Source organism: Oryctolagus cuniculus, chromosome 8, assembly GCF_964237555.1.
Source record: "Oryctolagus cuniculus chromosome 8, mOryCun1.1, whole genome shotgun sequence".
Lineage (NCBI taxonomy): Eukaryota > Metazoa > Chordata > Mammalia > Lagomorpha > Leporidae > Oryctolagus > Oryctolagus cuniculus.
The window spans coordinates 36,795,671-36,816,166 of NC_091439.1; the positions used below are offsets into that span (position 1 = coordinate 36,795,671).

At 39.5% G+C, this 20,496-nt stretch overlaps 1 protein-coding gene across 9 annotated transcripts in view; it reads left to right on the forward strand.

Annotated features, from left to right (window-relative positions):
* The window catches only part of MFSD8 (major facilitator superfamily domain containing 8), a 51,095-nt gene extending 31,748 nt beyond the window's left edge, over nucleotides 1–19,347 (forward strand). For all 9 annotated transcript variants that reach the window (XM_051819872.2, XM_051819870.2, XM_070047601.1 and 6 more), the window contains 5 exons: nucleotides 3,922–4,030; nucleotides 8,249–8,383; nucleotides 12,040–12,143; nucleotides 12,225–12,472; nucleotides 16,261–19,347. In XM_051819872.2, the coding sequence (XP_051675832.2) occupies nucleotides 3,922–4,030; nucleotides 8,249–8,383; nucleotides 12,040–12,143; nucleotides 12,225–12,472; nucleotides 16,261–16,482 (818 nt within the window). In that variant the 3' untranslated portion in view covers nucleotides 16,483–19,347. The remainder of the gene's footprint in view (nucleotides 1–3,921; nucleotides 4,031–8,248; nucleotides 8,384–12,039; nucleotides 12,144–12,224; nucleotides 12,473–16,260) is intronic.
* Nucleotides 19,348–20,496: the final 1,149 nt, after the last annotated feature.

The following is a 20,496-nucleotide window of genomic DNA, read 5'->3' on the forward strand; positions in this document are numbered from 1 at the left end:
CTGCCTCCCAGGGTGTACATTAGCAGGAAGCTGGAATCAGAAATGAAGCTTTAACTGGATCCCAAGTACTGCAATATTGGATATGGGCATCCCAGGTAGGTTTTGATCACTGAGCCAAACACTCACCACAACTGCCAGGTTTTGATTTTAGATAACCAGAATAATGAGAGAGAGGAAATATTTAGGAAGAAAGGTTGGTTGAAAAGAAGAGTTAATTTGGACCAAGCTGGGTATACTGTTAGCTAAGAATATAAAAAGATCCCAGAGGCATTTGCAATTTTGGCAGTAGAGGTCAAAGCTAGAGAAACAAATTTGAGAGTTGCCCAGTGAAAAGCACTACAGCAGCAAAGACAGTGGAGAGACTGGAAAGAATGGATAGATGAATCCAGTGCAGCAAATGTTGTTGGATTTGGAGGATGGATAGGTGAGAATGTCTGAAAACTTTCCAAGTAAAAAGAACGACAGGATGAGTGATGGGGAAGTATTAGCAGTGGGTTATAAGCCACCTTTTCAAAAGATGAAAAATAGGATGCTAACATCAATGAACTATCTGTAGTTAAGAAGACAAGATTGAGGTACTGAGAAAGGCAGGATAGCTAAGAAGCAGTCTTAAAGACCTCGGAAGGGGGATAACAATGTAGATCAGTGCTTCATTAACTTTAATGTGCTTGGGGATTTACCTGGGAACCTTGTTAAAATGCACATTCTCGGGCCGGAGATGTGGTTCACGTGGTTAATCCTCCGCCTTGTGGCGCTGACATCCCAAATGGGTGCTGGATTCTAGTCCCAGTTGCTCCTCTTCCAGTCCAGCTCTCTGCCATGGCCCGGGAAGGCAGTGGAGGATGGCCCAAGTGCTTGGGCCCCTCACACCCGCATGGGAGACCAGGAGGAAGCACCTGGCTCCTGGCTTTGGATCGGCACAGCACCGGCCATGGTGGCCATTTGGGGAGTGAATCAACGGAAGGAAGACCTTTCTGTCTCTCTCACTGTCTATAACTCTACCTGTCAAATAAATAAATAAATAAAAAATAAAAAATAATGAACATTCTCATTCAGTAAGCCTGGGGTGGGGAGGCCTCCTCAGTAGGGCCAGATAAAATTCAGGATACCCATTTAAATTTAGGGCTCCTGCATCCTATATTGGAGTGCCTGGGTGTGAGTCACAGCTCTGCTCCTGACTCTAGCCAGTTTCCTGCTAATGCAGGAGGCAGCAAGTGTTGGGTCCCTGCCATCCACATGGAAAACCTGGGTTGAATTCTCAGCTCTGGAGCATTTGGGTAGTGAACTTGTACATGGAAGCTCTGTTTCTCTGTCTCTCAAAAAAAAATTGAATAGTGTTTTAGGATGTTCTACCCAGTTAAATTTGGATTTCAAATAAACAACAAATTGGTATAAATATGATCCAAATATTTCATAGGACATTGCTATACTGAAATTGCAAATATTGCATGGAACATATTGATACTAACAGTTGTTGTTTATCTCAGATTTAAATTAACTGGGTTCCTGTATTTTCGTTTACTTCCAAGTTTATAACAAATTGCCATTTGAGTTGATGCTGCTGTCTACAAACCATATTTTGAGTAGCAAAGATATAGAACCATGATGTGCAATACAGTAGCCACTAGTCACATATGGCTATTTACGTTTGTTTTTTTTTTTTTTTTTAAAGATTTATTTATTTGAGAGGCAGAGTTACAGACAGAGAGAGGGGGAGATAAAGAGGTCTTCCATCTGCTGGTTCACTCCCCAGATGGTTGCAACAGCCAGAGCTGGGCTGATCCAAAGCCAGGAGCTAGAAGCTTCTTCCAGGGGCCCAAGTACTTGAGCCATCTTCCACTGCTTTCCCAGGCCATTAGCAGGGAGCTAGGTTGAAAGTTAAGTAGCTGGGACTTGAACAGGTGCCAATATGGGATGCCAACACTACAGGCAAAGGCTTAACCCACTATGCCACAGTGCCAGCCCCAGCTATTTAAGTTGAAGTACTTTCAGGAAATTATTTCCCATCACACTAGCCATATTTCAGGTGTACAGTTTTGGGTATATGTATTGCATGGCACAGATGAAGGACATTTCCAACTTGTCACAGTTCTATTGGACAGCATTGTTCTAAAGCACAAACAGGAGTTTAAAGAGGAGAGATCTATTTCTTTTGTGGGGTTTTTAGAAACTTCAAAATAATTATATAAAATAAGATTTTTAAATTTTAATAATTGGATAAAATATATCTGATTAAAGTTTCTATAGTTATTTTAATTGTAAAAGTAATTTAGGCTTAAAGAAATTATCAGGATAGAATTATAATTTCTTATCACACAGCATTTGCATCAATATATTAACGTATTCTTTTCTTAACATTCCTATAATGAGTCTATCCATCCAGTCCTGAAAATCTGCTATGCAGCATTTCTTAGATTCCTCATTGAAAACCAACACTGAATAGAAGCTGCAGGAAACCAGCTACATATGATGCAAACTCCAGCCTGACTTTAGGCAATGTTGAGATTTGATTTAAAGTAGTAATGACCAGCTTCTAGCTGATGATTGAGAATCGGGGAGGTCTGTCAAAAATAACACAAGGGCCACAAGGACCAAGGCTTACCCTTCACAAGGATCTGGACATAGATACTTTTTTTTTTTTTTTTTTTGACAGGCAGTGGACAGTGAGAGAGAGAGACAGAGAGAAAGGTCTTCCTTTTGCCGTTGGTTCACCCTCCTATGGCCGCCGTGGCCTGCGTGCTGCGCTGATCCAATGGCAAGAGCCAGGTACTTATCCTGGTCTCCCATGGGGTGCAGGGCCCAAGGACTTGGGCCATCCTCCACTGCACTCCCGGGCCACAGCAGAGAGCTGGCCTGGAAGAGGGGCAACCGGGACAGACTCCGGCGCCCCGACTGGGACTAGAACCCGGTGTGCCGGCGCCGCAAGGCGGAGGATTAGCCTAGTGAGCCGCGGCGCTGGCTATGGACATAGATACTTAATTCCCCCCCTAGCAGGGCAGACTAATTCCACTGCTACTTATTGAGAAGGAATTCCTTCTCAGTAGTCCTGAGATAGAAAGGCAGGCACTATTAGAAACAAGTCATAGAAACTGACTGTACTTTGAAAAACTGTACCCGCTTCCCTCCTGCCAGTGCACAGACGATGAGGGACACATAAATAGACACATTCCTCTAATACTTACCTGACTCATGCTGAGTAAGTGGATAAATTACAAAACAGCTTGAGGGATATGTAAAGTAGATGTGTATGGCTACATATTTCTTAGTTATATCAGGAATACCTTGGGCTGCCTGTGTAGTTTAACTACATAGTTGAAGGTGAGAAGTCAGTACAGTCACTTTGCTCTTCTAGTTTATAAAGCCACCATCAAATCCTGGTTGTGTCTTTACAAGAATACAAATGATACCCTAAGGATTTTTTTTAACTAATTTTGTAATAGCATTGAAATTCAAAAAATATGTATCCATTGGAGTGAATCAGAAGTGTGAACTGATTTAATAAACTATTTGAGTTCTTCATGAAATGTATGTAATTTTAAGATTTAGGTAAGATAGAAAAATTTCTGCAACTGAAATTTAAAGTAAATGTATTTAGTATAAAATCATTTTATTACAGAATTCTCTAACTTGCATTTCTATTTTGAATTGAGAGATACCAAATAGAAAATAGATCTGAGAATTTTCTATAGATAATATAATTGAAGTCTTTATATCTCTAGGGATAAAATTTTCGTTACTTTTAAATGCCATTTAAAAATTATTTCTGTCATAAATCCTATAACTTTCAAACTTCTTTGCAGTTTAAAAATTATTTTAAATGTTTGCTTATAAGATTTTCTATGTGTAATTTCTACATTGTTTTATTGTCCTAAGGAAAATTAGTTATATAGGTAATACAATTTTTCTCCTATTTGCCCTTAGTAAATACAGATGAAGTTCAGTTTCCCCAAGGAAATATTGATCAAGTTGCTGTTGTGGCCACCAATATTCTGTTCTTTGTGGTTCTGTTTATCTTTGCCCTTTTTGAAACGTAAGTTTTATTCTATTATGTAAATCAGATTATATAGCAACCTGTATTTCTTTTTTTTTGGCAACTCAACCTGTATTTCTTAATGCAATGTTAATTAGGGCTATTGTGGTTACTGTGGGGAGCAAACCGGACTAGACTGAGTTACTGGAATTAAGACTTATTCTATGCATCTGCTCTCCCACAATATGGCGCTGGGAGAGAAGTAAACAGCTTCCGCACAGCTGCCTCCAGTTCAGCTAATAAACTGTAGGACTTGCTCCTGATTGGAGGAGAGCAGCGTACTCGGCGTGTGGGCAGCCGAGTTAGGATTGGCGGAGGAGGACTATAAAGGAGGAGAGAGACGGCATGCACCAGGGAACATCTAAGGGGAACATCTAAGGGGAATACCTAAGGGGAATACCTGTGCAGCCCCCGAGAAAGCCGGCCGGTGGTGTGCCGCTCCCCTGCGGAAGTGGGGAATGCGGCCAGGGGGAACTGCCCTTCCACGGAGGTGGAAGGGATAGTAGCCAACCCGGGAAGAACCAGCAGCAAACCCGGGGAGGGCCGAGCAGACGAAAGAACAGCACAGGGTCCTGTGTCGTTCCTCCACGAAGAGGGGGAGCGACATAATGGTGCCGTGACTCGGATATGAAGCCTAGGCAGGGTTCAGTGTTGCTCCTCCATGAAGAGGGGGAGCGACAGTTACCAGAAAGGCATATTTGTTATTATCATGATGTGAAAGATATATAAATTTCATGTTTTTAAACTTGAATGCAGTTAATTCTGTATAGTTTTACTACTCTATCTTGCTGTATTTTTTTTGTTCTTTTTAAAGATTTATTTATTTATTTGAAAGAGTTAGAGAGAGAGACAGAGATCTTCCATCAGCTGGTTCACTTCCCATATGGCTACAATAGCAGGAGCTGGGCCAATCCAAAACCAGGAACTAGGAACCAGGAGCTTCTTCCAGGTCTCCCACATTGGTGTAGGGGCCTAAGCATGTGGGCCATCTTCCATTGCTTTCCTAGATACATTAGCAGGGAGCTGGATCAGAAGTGGAGCAGCCAGAATTCGAACAGGTGCCCATGTGGGATGCCAGCACTGCAGGTGGCAGCTTAACCTACTGTGCCACAGCACGAGCCCCTCTTGCTGTCTTACAAAGAAATCTGTTTCACTAGTCTTTCCCCCTTCCATTTTGTTAAAAAAAAGATTTATTTATTTGAAAATCAGAGTTACAGAGAGAGATATTCCATCTGCTGATTCACTCCCCAAGTGACTACAATGCCCAGGGCCAACTTCTTCCAGGTCTCCCAAGTGGGTGCAGGGGCCCAAGCACTTGGATCATCTTCCACTGCTTTCCCAGGCCATCAGCAGGGAGCTGGATCAGAAAAGGAGCAGCCGGGACATGAAACGTTGCCCATGTGGGATGCCACTGCCACAAGCAGAGGCTTAGCTTACTATGTTACAATGCCGGCCCCAATGAAATTTTTATTTTCAAAATTATTGAGGTACAAAGTTTTTTAATCTTGGGGCCTACACTGTGGCATAGTGAGTAAAGCCGCCGCCAGCAGTGCTGGCATTCCATATGGGTGCTGGTTTGAGTCTTGGCTGCTCTACTTGGCCTGGGAAAGCAGTGGAAGATGGCCCAAGTCCTTGGGCCTCTGGACCAATGGGGGAGACCTGGAAGAAGCTCCTGGCTCCTGGCTTTGGATTGGCGCAGCTCCATCCATTGGGGCCAACCGGGGAGTGAACCAGCAGATGGAAGACCTCTCTCTGTGTCTCCCTGCCTCTCCTTCTCTCTGTGTGTAACTCCGACTTTCAAATAAAATAAATAAATCTTTTTTTTAAAGATTTATTAATTTATTTGAGAGACAGAGTTGCAGACAAAGCTGTGCCAATCTGAAGCCAGGAACCAGGAGCATCCTCTGGTTCTCCACATGGGTGCAGGGGCCCAATCACTTAGGCCATCACCGGCTGCCTTCCCAGACCATCAGCAGGAAGCTGGATTGGAAGAGGAGCAGCTGGGACTTGAACCAGTGTCCATATGGGATGCTGGTGCTGTAGGCGAAGGATTAATCCACTGTGCCACAGCGCCGGCCCCATAAATAAATCTTTAAAAAAAAAGTTTTACTCATCTATGTTTTTGATGACCTTTTGGTGAAACGGGCATTACACAAAATATACCATTCTAAATATATTTTTAATGATTATTTATTTATTTGAAAGGCAGAGATACAGAAAGATGAAGAGAGGGAGAGAGATCATCCATTTGCAGGTTCACTGCAGTGGCTGGAACTGGGCTGATTCAAAGCTAGGAGCCAAGAGTATCTTCTGGGTCTCCCACATGGGTGTGAGGGCCTAAGCCCTTGGGCCATCTTCTACTGCTATCCCAGGCACATTAGCAGGCACCTGGATTGGAAGTGCAACATCTGGGGCCCATATTGGATGCTGACACTGCAGGACCACATTTTAACTCCATCAGCTCCATTTTAACTATTCTTAACATGTAAAATTCATTGTCATTAAGTACATTCACAATGTTGGGCAACTGTGTTCATTATAAATTTTCATAACCTTTTTATCATTCTAGACTTATCCATTAAACAAGAGCCTCTCAGACTCATCCATGTAGTCCCTGGTAGCATCTATTCTACCTTCTTTTTCTATTAATTTGCTTGTTCTAGGTACATCATGCAAGCTGAGTCATACAGTGTTTTCTTCTTGTTTCTGCCTTATTTCACTTAGCATGATGATTGCAAGGTTCATCATATTGTAGAATTCAGTAGAATTTTTTAACTTTTTATAGCTAAATAACATTGTCCTTTTATCCATTGGTGGACACTTAGTTGTTTTCACTTTTTGACTATTGTGAAAAATGCTGCTATGAATATTGATATATCAGTTTGAGCCTCTCCTTTCAATTCTTTGAGGTGCAATCGCTGGGTCATATGACAGTTCTGTGTTTAACTTTGAGAAACCACCAAAGTATTTTCTATGTCAACTCATCTGATTTTAGAATTCAAAATGTTGTATTTTAGGGAAAAAAAGCCTTTTTTTATAATTTAATTTTGTAGTCAGTTAACAGAAGGAGACAGAATATAGGAAAAGTAAGGAAGGAGACAGAGTCATATTAAAGGAAGAGTCACATTCAAAGACAGGGAGAAAAATACATACTTTCAAAGTTAGGGATGGAAATAACAGAAAGGGGGCCAGCACTGTGGCATAGTGTGTTAAGATGCCGCCTGCAGTGCCAGCTGCTCCACTTCCAATCTAGCCCTCTACTATGGTCTGGGAAAGCAGTAGAAGATGTTCGCTGCACCCACGTCAGAGACCTAGAAGTTCCTGGCTTCGGATGGACCCAGCTCCAGCTGTTGCTGCCATTTGGGGAGTGAACCAGCGGATGGAAGACCTCTCTCTCTCTCGCTCGCTCTCACTCTCTCTCTCTCTTCCTCTGTAACTCTGCCTTTCATATAAATAAATAAACCTCTAAAAAAAAGGAAATAATTGAGAAACAAAAAGTTCAGTAGTTTTAGTAACTTAATAATTTGTTTTAGTAACTTAATAATTATAATAATAGTTACATTATTATATGTTATATATATTATGTAACTGTTATAATAGTTACATTATTATTATGTTGAAAACAGGACACTTTTTGTTTTAATTATTTATTTAAGAGACAAAGAGACAGACCTGGAGACAGAGCTCTCATTTGCTGGTTCATGCCCCAAATGCCCACAAGAATGAGGTTGAGCAGGGGCTGAAATCGAGAGCTGGAGACTCAATCCAGGTCTTCCACGAGAGTGGCAGGAACCCAATTATTTGAGCCATTACTGCTACCTCCCAGGGTTTGTAGTAGCAGAAAGCTGAGTCAGGAACTGGGACTCAAACTCAGGTCAAGTGGACACTTTAAACCAAAATATAACCATTATTTCGTTATGTTGCAATGATAGCTATGATTGATTTAGTTTGTTTATTGTATTTTTCAGGTTTTTTGCAACATGCCTATGTTATTCATATAGTTAAAATATTAAAAAACTAAAAATGAATAGGCAAGCTTAGGAGATTATATATGTAATAACAAATATGTTTTAAATGTGTTCATACTTTTGCTTATATCATCACTAAAAGGGTTGCAAATTCTTAAATGTAGGTAGGTATCATTATTAAAGCTTATGTTTATTAGTAGTAACAATTATGATTGAAATAAAATAAGAATAATGTTTTTGATTTTCTTAGCATCCTTACACCATTAACTATGGATATGTATGCCTGGACTCAAGAACAAGCTGTATTTTATGATGGAATAATACTTGCTGCCCTTGGAGTCGAGGCAGTTCTTGTTTTCATGGGCGTTAAAATACTTTCCAAGAAGTAAGTTAGATGTTTTTGTTTCTCTTAAAAAAATGAAATAAGAAACAGAAGTAACAATGCAAATGAACGTGCTAGTAAAATAGTTTAAATTGTTTTTATTTAATAAAGTATGATAAATAATTTTTCTCATTATATGTTGTAGTCCTTGAAAGTTTGCAAACATATTTAAAATTTATCTAGAGAATATATTTTTATACCCTGTGATATTTCTTTGGTAAAGCATTATTCTTTTTTTTAACTTTTTAATTTATTTTTCTATTATGCCCAAACAGGCCATTTATTAGTATAGGCTCATCATTTCACAAAGTATATCACAGAAAAGGAAAATGGAAGACTCATACTTTGGGGCTCTAGTGGATTACTAAACCTGATGGTGGTCACTAGGAAAGTTCTAAGAAATTCTATTAGGTTGGCCAGAAAGGCCAGATTCAAGTAGATAAATTACAGGCACAGGGGGACAGCATACCATCTTTCTGCCTTTCTACCCAGGCAGACTGCTTCAGGAGAATAGAACCTCTCTCTCTCTCTCACTGTCCACTCTGCCTGTCAAAAAAAAAAAAAAAAAAAAAAAAAAAAAAAGGGTATAGCTAGAATTCAGGCTACAATTTAGGAAACTTTAAAAACAAACAAATGAAAATATGTTAAAGTGAGAAAGACACCTATTTTAAGTCAAATCTTAACATTAGTTTTTCTGGTTTTGTTCAGAATAGGAAATTGAGTTACTGGGGATTTCAACAGATACCCCAAATAGGAACTTATTTTTATTCTGCACTTCCACATTAATAACCATAAATTCTCTTCTAAAACCAGAATAATTCTGAATTCCAAAGAGAACCAATTCCTTCTAAAATTAGGAATTATCTCCATGTCCACTGGAGAAATAAGATCTGCCTAAGTATGCCTACAAAACGTTGGAGGCCAATAATGTTTTTTTTTCTATGCTGAGAAATGAAAAATTTTGGGACTCTGCAAGACACACAAAAGTTCTTTTCCTTCTCCCAATAAATTATAAGAATTTAAAGTGTAAATACAGGAGGGCTTTAAGTGAAAATAAAAAAAGACAAAAAAGAAATTAAAAAAAGAAAATGGACATATCAACTGGAAAAATGTCTCACCTTCATTCAGTGCTTCTACCTCCCAGTCAGTCATTTTATCACCACAGCTGTAGTCATGTGAAGAAATCCTTAAAACATGCCTGATATATATACAGATATGCATATCTGTGTATATGAGATATATAAAATTTTATTTAAATAAAAGAGAAAGCTAGAATCAGCAATATATCTTGCAGGACTGCTGTAGGCCAGGACTTTAATCCACTGTGCCACAGCACCAGCTCCAACAAAAATTGTCATGTCATCAGATATCCAGATGATACTTAGATTTTCTCTACTGTTGCAAGTGTTTCTTTTGTCTTTTTTGTTTAATGTTATTTGCTCATTTGACTCAGCTTCTTAAGTTTCTTAGTTCTCTTTTAATGGATAGGTTTCTTTGTTTCTTTCTCCTTACAAGTTAAAAGATGTTTGCACTATAGTTTTCCACATTTTGGAACTTACTGATTGCATCACTGCAATATTTCTGAAGCATTTTCCTCTGTCTACTTTATTTCTTGAAAACCAATACTTGGCATCTAAAAGCTTGATAAGATTAGGGTGCAATTTGTGGGAAGAATGGTAAAGGTGGTATTATGTGTTTACATCAGAGGAAATAGAATGTTTCACTTATCTCTTCCTATAATGTAATTGGCCATTGCTCCTTCCCTAGACCCACTAACCGCATAATGGGTCATTGCAAAATGCTGGTAGAATTGGTCCTCTATATTCAGAAGTTCCACATCCAGAAACTCAACCAACTGTAGAGCAAAAATATTTAGGGGAAAAAGAACTGCTCCACTGAACATGTCAAACATGGCCCAAACCTTTATGTAACATTTACCTTGTATTAGGCATTATAAGTAATCTAGAGATGATTTAAAGTACATAGGAGGATTAGGAAAGTTATATGCGAGTACGGTGCCATTTTAGCTGAGAGCCTTGAGCATCTGCAGATTTTGGTGTCTGAGGTAGGTCCTGGAACCAGTCCCCTGCAGATGCTGTGTGATGGCTGTGTGTTACTTTGTCACTCCTTTATTGACTTGTGAGAATACTGCCTATGAAGAGAACCTTCCCCTCCCCAGCTGTTTGATTTACCTGAAGTACAGTCTATAGGAAAGGCGGGGTAAATAATTGTTTATTAACAGTATTTAAAAGGAATAGATTGGTTCCCTAACATCCTGAAGAAGTGATTAATGAATATTTTATTTATAGAGTTTATAGATTTTAACTTTCATAAGTTGTAGTCCATTGCCAATATTATTTTATAGGTGTTCACAATGTCACTTATTTTTCTTATTTTAATTAATGTGATAATTATACATATTTATGGGGCACAGTGTGATGGTTCAATATATATAAAATATAATGAGCAAATCACAGTAATTAGCTTTTCCATCTCCTTAAATGGGTATCATTTCTTTTTTCTTGGGAACTTCACATTCCTTTCTGCCTTCCTAGTTCTTTATAAGATATATAATAAACTTTATGAATAGTAGTCCCCTACTGTGCTGTAGACCATCAAAACTATTCCTCTTATGCAGCTGTATCTTGGTACCCATTATCTACTTCCCTTTATCTTCTGCCCAACCTCCCATCCTAACCTCTAGTGACCACTATTCTACTCTTTACCTCTGTTTTATAAAAAAATCAAGATTTATTTATTTGTTTGAAAGCCAGAGTAACAAAGAAGAGAGATATTCCATCCATTAGTTCACACTCCAAATGCTTCCAAGAGCCAGGGGGTAGGCCAAGCCAAAGCCAGGAGCAAGGAACTCCATCCAGGTTTCCCATGTGGGTGGCAGGAACCCAATCACTTGGGCCATCATTCACTGCCTCCTAGGTACATTAGCAGGAAGCTGGACTGAAAGCATGGATTAGCCTGAACCCAAACCATGCACTGCAATATGGGCTACTGAAGTCTCAAATGGTGGCTCAACTCTGTACCATGACATCCAACCCTACTCCTTGCTTCTATGAAATCAACTTTTTTTAGTTTCCACATACGAATGAGAGCTTGCAGTATTTGTCTTTCTGTGCTTAACTTATTTCACTTAACATAATGTAGTCTAATTCATCCATTTTGCTGCAGATGGCAAGATTTCATTTTTTATGACTGATAATCCATTGTGTGTTTGTGTTTTTTTTTTTTTAATCCTTTATCCATTAATGGACACCTTGGTTGATTCCATATCTTGGCTATTGTGAATACTGCTGCCATAAACATGGAAGTGAAAGTATTTTTACATTGTCACATTTGGGGCCAATTCTTCAAGTTGACTAAGTCCTTTTGTCATAACTTCATAGTCACTGATAGTTTCTTTGCTTTCTGATGTGATAAGATGTCTGTGCTTAACTTCCACATTTTCTGTCCTACAACCTGAAATCAATTTTTCTTAATTCTGTTTAATGGGAAATTATATTTAGCATTCATATTATTTGATATACCACTAAGTGACATGACACTATTTTATTTATAGTTTTATAGTTTTTCTAATTGTAAAAGTAAGAGAACTCTGTTAGAGTGTTTCATTTTAAAGTTACAGAGTTTGTGTTCTTGAACAGGATTGGCGAGCGTGCTATTCTCCTGGGAGGACTCATCATTGTGTGGATTGGCTTCTTTATCTTGTTACCTTGGGGAAATCAGTTTCCCAAAATTCAGTGGGAAGGTATAGCCATACATAATTTTAATGTTTTATTAGTAATCTAAAATTAACAAGTAATACACTGAACTAATTTTGTTTTTATAGATTTACATAATAACTCAATCCCTAATACCACATTTGGGGAAATTATTATTGGTCTTTGGGAATCTCCCAGAGAAGATCACAGTGAAGGACCAACTGGTTGTCCAATTGAACAAGCATGGTGCCTCTACACCCCAGTGATCCACCTGGCCCAGTTCCTCATATCAGCTGTGCTCATTGGGATAGGCTATCCAGCCTGCAATGTCATGTCCTATACATTATATTCAAAAATTCTAGGACCAAAGCCTCAGGTAAGCCAGCTACTCTGACTTTGCAGTTGTGTGAAATATAGTTAGAAGCACTCAAAATTCTTGCTACTGTTCTGTTTTTCACAAAGGCTGCTTTGAGAGATTTTTAAAAAAATTTTGTAGCATTTTAAATTTAAAAAATACAACTTTTGTAAAGTATTTACAAGATATATATACACACATTTAACAAACAGTACCCTATTAGAACCTAATTTAGAAATTATGAACTCAAAATCAGTTTCATAGGAAAAAAGTCTAAAGCATAAATTTTAGAAACTCATTCTTAGAGGAGATATTAGGTAAGAATCAAAATTTATAGTCTAATTTAGATCAGGGCTTAATTTCATCTGCTAGAACTACTAAGAGATGAAAACACAACAGTCTTTTCTTGTTTCTTTTTCTTTTTCTTTTACTTGACAGATAGAGTTAGTGAGAGAGACAGAGAGAAAGGTCTTCCTTTTCCTTGGCTCACCCCCCAAATGGCCGCTATAACCGGCACTGCGCTGATCCGAAGCCAGGAGCCAGGGGCTTCTCCTGGTCTCCCATGCGGGTGCAGGGCCCAACCACCTGGGCCATCCTCCACTGCCTTCCCTGGCCACAGCAGAGAGCTGGACTGGAAGAGGAGCAACCGGGACTAGAACCCGGCCCATATGGGATGTCGGCGCCGCAGGTGGAGGATTAACTTAGTGAGCCACAGCGCCAGCCCCCAACACAACAGTTTTAAAAGTTTATAGCAGCTATGTATGTTTTAAAATTAGATTTTAAGTGAGAATTCCAAATTCATTATGTAAGGTTAGGGAAAAATAGCAAAAATGAAGAAAATTATAAAAGAGACAAGTCCTACTCTGTTTGGCATAAATATGCTTCTGCTCTGGTCCTTTCTATGCTTATGTAAATGGGTGTGTGTCACACACCAGGAATATATCATACTGTTTTGTAATCTGCTTTTTCAAAAATGTGACAATGTTTTGTGAATATTCAGTGCTTTTTAATTTGATTTTTGAGAACCATTTTTGTTTAATTTATGTGAAAGGTAGACACACATACACACACACACACACACACCCTACTCCTATCTGCTGGTTCACTCCTACAGTGTTTACAATGGCTGAGACTAGCCCAGGCTGAAGCTGGGAGCAAGGAACTCAATTGGTCTCCCATATAGATATTAGGAACCTGATTACTTGGGCCATTACTGCTGTTTCCCAGGGTCTGCCTTAGTAGAAGCTGGAGTAAGGAAACCAGGTACTCCAGTATAGGACATGGACATCTTAACACTAACTGCTTGCCTTTAGAGAATGTATGTATGTATGTATGTACCATAATCCTATTATTGTAGACTTAGATTATTAATTATTTTTAGTAGCAGTTATTCAAATGACCACAGAACAGGGGCTGGTGCTGTGGCTCAGTGGATGAACGCCACAGCGTGCAGCACTGGCATCCCGTATGGGTGCCAGTTCAAGTCCCAGCTGCTCCACTTCAGATCCAGCTCCCTGCTAATGCACCTGAGAAAGCAGTGGAGAATAGCCCAAGTGATGAGGCCCCTTCACCCATGTGGGAGACCTGGAGGAAGCTCCTGGCTCTTGGCTTTGGCCTGGCTCAGCCCTGGTTGTTGCTGCCTTTAGGGGAGTGAACCAGTGGATGGAAGACCTGTCTGTCTGTCTGTCTGTAACTCTGCCTCTCAAAAAATAATTTTTTAAAAAAAATGGCTACAAAATAAATTTATCATCTTCCTCTTTAAAAATTACACCAAGGTTGGGCATTTCATCCAGCTGTTAAGATACAGGTTAGGACATTTCCATTCTCCGCTAGGAGTACCTGGGTTTGATTACCAACTCTGGCTTCCAGTTTCTTGGTAATGTGGACCCTGGGAGGCGGTGAAAATGGTACAAGTAGTTGGATTCTTTCCAGTCAAGGAGGAGACCTGGATTGTGTGCCTGGTTCCTGGCTTCAGCCCCCTAGCTGTTGCAGGTATCTAGGGAGTGAACCCATGCATGGAAGCTGTTTCTCTGCCTCTCAGATAAAGAGGAATTTTTTAAGAATTAAAAGTAAAAAAAAATTAAACTAATATCTTCACATTTTCAAAACAAAAATTAATTTTCTCTATTGAAAGAAGACAAACTTAGTAGCTGTGTTATCGTTATAAAATAAGACATTTTGATAACTTTTTAACATAAAAGATGTATTTTCAAGTTTTCAAATTTAAGAATAAAAGCATATTAATTGCAAAGGCGAAACATGATGGTTGTAGCAAAATTCAAATAATTTAGAAATGTCTATAACATTTCACTGCCGCAGACCATCACTCGTAAGTTCATTTGTTCCCTGAGACATTTTTCTCTGCCTATTCAAACTTATTCACACTCATGTCTTAATAAAAGAAAACAACAACAAAGATTGTATCACATCTACAATATTTTTTTCTGTATTGTGACTCTTGAAGTGAATATGTTACAGCCTTTTTTCCAGGTTACTGCATATTTGTGTTATAAGTTTGTACTCTATGACCTTATTCTTCTATTTAAGATTTATTTATTTATCTGATAGGCAGAGATACAGAGAGAAGGAGAGAGAGAAATCTTCCATCTGCTGGCTCACTCTCCAAATGGCTGCAATGGCTGGGGCTGGGACAGGCCAAAGCCAGGAGCTTCTTCCAGGTCTCCCATGTGGGTGCAGGGGCCCAAGCTCTTGGACCATCTTCCTTTTCCTTCCCAGGCACATTAGCAGGGAGCTGGATAGGAAGTGGAGCAGCCTGGACTCAACTGTCACCCATATGGGATGCTGATGTTGCGGGGAGAGGCTTAGCCTTCTGCGCACCCCAAACTTAGTCTTCTAGACAGCTGATTAGCATTCCAATTCTTAAATATACCATAATTTATTTATTCACCTATGACATTTGTTTTCAGTTTGGGGCTCTGAAAAGCAATGATGCCCTGGATGTTCTTGGGTAGACTGCATAGGTTATCGTTTGGGATTCCAAAGTTGTGGGAGTGGCACAGTGGTCCAGCGGATCAGTCAAACACAGCATCACATCTCCTGGACAAGCTACTTAAACTGAGTTTCAGCTTCCACATTTGTTAAATGGGAGTAACAGCAGTCATCAAAATTTGTGAACAGGGCTGGCGCTGTGGTTCACTTGGTTAATCCTCCACCTGCGGCACCGGCATCCCATATGGGCGCCGGGTTCTAGTCCCAGTTGCTCCTCTTCCAGTCCAGCTCTCTGCTGTGGCCTGGAAAGGCAGTGGAGGATGGCCCAAGTGCTTGGGCCCCTGTACCCACATGGGAGACCAGGAAGAAGCCCCTGGCTCCTGGCTTCAGATCAGCACAGCGCCGGCTGTAGCAGCCATTTGGGGAGTGAACCAATGGAAGGGAGACCTTTCTGTCTCTCTCACTGTCTATAACTCTACCTGTGAAAAAAAAGCTTATGAACATTAGAAACAATATATGCAAAGCAGTGTCTGGCATGTAGCAGGTACAAAATAAATGTTATCTCTTTAAAGGCATATTTATTTTAAAGGCATATTAATAGGTTGCTTCAGAGACTTCAGCAGACCTAAATTTGTCCCTTTACATTTTTTTTAATTTATTTACATTTATTTTTCTTGAACTATAACCTTCAAGTTTATTGTTCATTACTTGTATTTATAGCAAAGAATTCTATGTTTAACGTAAAAGATGGGGAAAGTGATTTTTCTGAGTTTGCATTAGCTTGATAATAGCATTATCTTGGCTTTAAAAAGATTAAATTTGATTATTGATTTGCTTGTCCCCACCTCACTGTCCTACAGGGTGTGTACATGGGCTGGTTAACGGCTTCTGGCAGTGGAGCACGGATTCTCGGGCCTGTATTCATCAGCCACGTGTATAGTTACTGGGGACCACGATGGGCGTTCAGCCTTGTATGTGGGATCGTCGTGCTCACCATCACCCTCCTGGGAGTGGTTTACAAGAGACTCATTGCGTTTTCTATACGGTATGGGAGGATTCAAGAGAAAACTGGGTCAGAGTAGTAGAAAGTAAATGCTGTGTGGTATTTCCTAGTCTAAGGTTCTGCTAAACACCTGCTGTGAACCAGCCTCCAACAGTCAGGCTGCAGATACTCCTTATTTTGAGTAACAAGACCATGTGTTGGATAACAGGGAATCTTACAGGTAACTGTGAATAGTAGGATATATAAAAACATTGTCAGTCATAATTTCTTTATCTCAAAAATGAATTCCGGCCGGCGCCGCGGCTCACTAGGCTAATCCTCCGCCTTGCGGCGCCGGCACACCGGGTTCTAGTCCCGGTTGGGGCGCCGGATTCTGTCCCGGTTGCCCCTCTTCCAGGCCAGCTCTCTGCTGTGGCCAGGGAGTGCAGTGGAGGATGGCCCAGGTGCTTGGGCCCTGCACCCCACGGGAGACCAGGAAAAGCACCTGGCTCCTGGCTCCTGCCATCGGATCAGCACGGTGCGCCGGACGCAGCGCGCCGGCCACGGCGGCCATTGGAGGGTGAACCAACGGCAAAGGAAGACCTTTCTCTCTGTCTCTCTCTCTCACTGTCCACTCTGCCTGTCAAAAAAAATTTAAAAAAAAAAAAAAAAAATGAATTCCACTAATACTTTTGTGGGCTTGCATGAATTAGTGAGTGAAAAATGGGCAGTAAATGTGAAGTTAAATTTAATAAAAACTGCATAGGTTTCATTAAAATAGTGAGAGAACCAGAAAGAGGGTTGTATATGAACTAGCTATAGCAGAATGAAATTATAATAGATATTCTCCTACCTAAATAGGGGTATTTTAATTTTATTTTAATTTTATTTAAAATACACTATTATCAAGTTTCCATGATACAAAAATCAAAACCCTTAAAATTTCTTTTTAGCATAACTACCGTCCTATGTTGCCTTCCATAAGTCTTAATTCCATACTGCACCTGATTTCAGTTCATTGTCTCACTAACCCCTAAGTTAACATGGGTAAGAATAATGTTGATATTTGACAATAAAGAGGATTAAGAGATCAAGATTTCACTACATTTAGTAGAGCTAACTACTTTTTGCTTTCGAGTGCTAATCAGTAATTTATTTAGAAACATAAAGACAGACGTGCTATTGCATACCTATTCGAAACAGTAAATGGTTTCTTAAAATCATTTTTTAACTCCCTTAAACTCTGAAGAAAAGCTGTTTTTCCCATCTCTCACTAGTGGCAGGGAGGAACACAACAGTTTTCAGCTTGTCTATGTAGATGTATATCTATTTAGAGTTGCTGAATTTTTGTTGGATTTTAAATTTGGATGGGTCCTAATAGCCCCAGTCAAATCAGACTAGTAAGTATTTAAGGCAAAATGACTTCAATCTGACAGTTTACTCAGTTTACCTTAAGCTGGGTAAATCATACTCTCACTATATACATTTCTACCTCTACATAAGTTGAAGTCTGATGAAGAGTAGAGAACTATGTATATAATCACCATTACAAACAGTACAAAAATATGTCCCCACGGTTCCTGCTTTAAGTTATAAACACTACCACCTGCACGCTATACTGAGCTTGCCATGTTCTTCAAGGTCGTTTCTTCAGCTCTTCCCAAAGGCTTCATTTGACAGCAATCATCCTGTGATGACATTGTGAAGGTGCTGGTCACTGTTCCTCACCTCCCACAGTAAGATTGTGTCTCAGGGGCTTTTGCACGACCACAGCCGGCTCTCTGGCACCTGCACGACTCTTTGTTCTTGTTCTGCAGCTCCCTTCCCCGTCTTCACCTTGGTTTGGAACAGTGTACGTGGTGGAAATATCAACAGTGGTCAGAATGAAAATGTTAAGAGTGAATATTTATGGAGTCCTTTTCACATTCCTGGTAATGTGTAATATACAACTTAATTCTGTGGTTCCCATTTGACAGATGGCAGCTGAGACGTTATTTGTCAAAATAAGTCTCTGCAGAATCCACTATTAACCACTACCACTGTGTTTCTGATACTGGGACAAATAGCCCAGAAAGTTGCAGAATCAGACAACTACTAATTTTAGGGTAAATTAACTTACCTGTACCTATGATTCCTTTTGAACAGAAATATTTGGGAAATACAATTTTAAATGTACTGACTGGTTTTTGTCTTAGCATAATAGTTACTCTGTTTCCAGCAAAAATACTACATAGAAGTTTCCCAACCTATGAAGATTAATAATATTCATTTAAAATAAGATAAACCATAACTTTGCACAAATGACTGGTCATCTTTTTACTGAAAGTGCCTTCTTCAGAGGATTACATCATTGAATCTTCTTACAAAAGGATACAGATCAGGAAGTGACATGAGGTTGAGAAGAGAGCAGGGAGGTTAAAGTTTGAGTAAAAACAGCAGTTGAGGTCTTGAGGATAAATTTAAAAAGATAGGACACCTCAAAGTATGAGGAAAAATTATTTTGCTAGTGAGCAAAGTGAGAGTTGTTACTAAAGTTTCCTGAGACACTTCCTGTCACAGCAGTCAGGAGTGGTGCTCCAAGGGAGGAATTGCCTGAAAGTCTTAAGAATAGTAAAAGAAGATGTGTTTTAGAAAACCTAAGCTGAAACTTGAGAAGGATAATCTTCATTTCATGAAGGGGTATATAATGTCACAGTGCATCTCCATTCTGTTTTCCTTCATTTGTGTACATTTAAAATGAATTTTCAATTCATGTAACACTTTCCTCTTGCATAAAGTGAAGTAATGCTATATGCAAATTTCATTTTAATGACGATAAACTCTTTTATCTGCAGCTGTTCCAGAATAGATTATTTTGAGAAGAAATTCTGGGTACTATTTTTTGACTGTTGCAGACTTGTTTGTAATTTAATGTTTATTTTAACATTGTAAATGCTCATTTTCTAATAAATAAGATTTAAATGTACCTTAAGCCTTAAAACTTTATTCAGACTTTTAATACATATCCAATGTCAAAAAAAAATACATATCCAAGAGGCCACCCACTAAGTGATGTGTCAATTACCATGTAACTGTTGAGGAAACAACAGTAAACAAAATGCAGAGCCTGTGCCCTCATGCCAGTAGGGAAGTCAGGCTTGAGTGAGTCACGTGATGACACAGATGATTGTGGCTGAGGGCAGGGCCATGAAAGAGAAGTATAGGGAGCTGTGAGAGTGAAAATAACTAACAGGAAACTGACCAAACAGGAAAGTCCAGAAATGTTTCTTCAAGTAATGATTAACTATGATCTGAAGGAAGACAATGATTTGGATTGGTGAAGAGTGGGACAAGTGCAAGCAGAAGGCTGGGTACATGTAAAGCCCTAGACATGGGACAATCTTGAAGCTTTTGCAGGATTTAAAATAGGTCCAAGATGGCTGGAATATGGTGAGAAGGGCCAAATTACTTGAGGTTAAAAAGGGAACAGTACAAGGCCAAGTAGGCTCTAAGTATCAGGACACCTTCAAATCCAAGTCAGAATTAGGAATTCTAACTTTAGGCATAGTTGGAGTAGGAGATCAAATAGTGTCATCAAGACACTTTTTCTATGGATTCTGTATGCCTCTGCTTGACTTTATTTTCAGATGCTTCCATTTTGTGGGAAGAGGGGCACTGGCAGCCCAAGGCTCGCCACAATTCCAGAGCAGATGTACCAGAAAAACTAGAAGTATCCAGGTTTAACTTACACACCAGTCCCTGAACTGACCAGAGAGAAAGTGGATGGAATCCCCCACCAACCCAGGCGTGGGCCATGCATCCTTTCTGGAAATGCACTGGCTGTATGTGAAAAGGAGGCAGGGAAGAATTCTGGCAGGCCCATCTCTATAACATGTTCCAAAGAGATTTACTTCTACTAATTGTTTTGATTAAAAGGAAATGATTATCTTGTTTTAGTTTCCCATTTCCCCAATTTTAATGAAACTGAGCACATTTCCTCTTTGTTGGCCACATGTGGGTTTCTTCTTTTGGATATTTGTAACATCATTTGTGGGCATACAAAATTATCAACTTAAAAAAATTAGCCTGCTATAGACTTACTGAATTTCAAGTCCTCCTGCGGACTTGTGTGGCA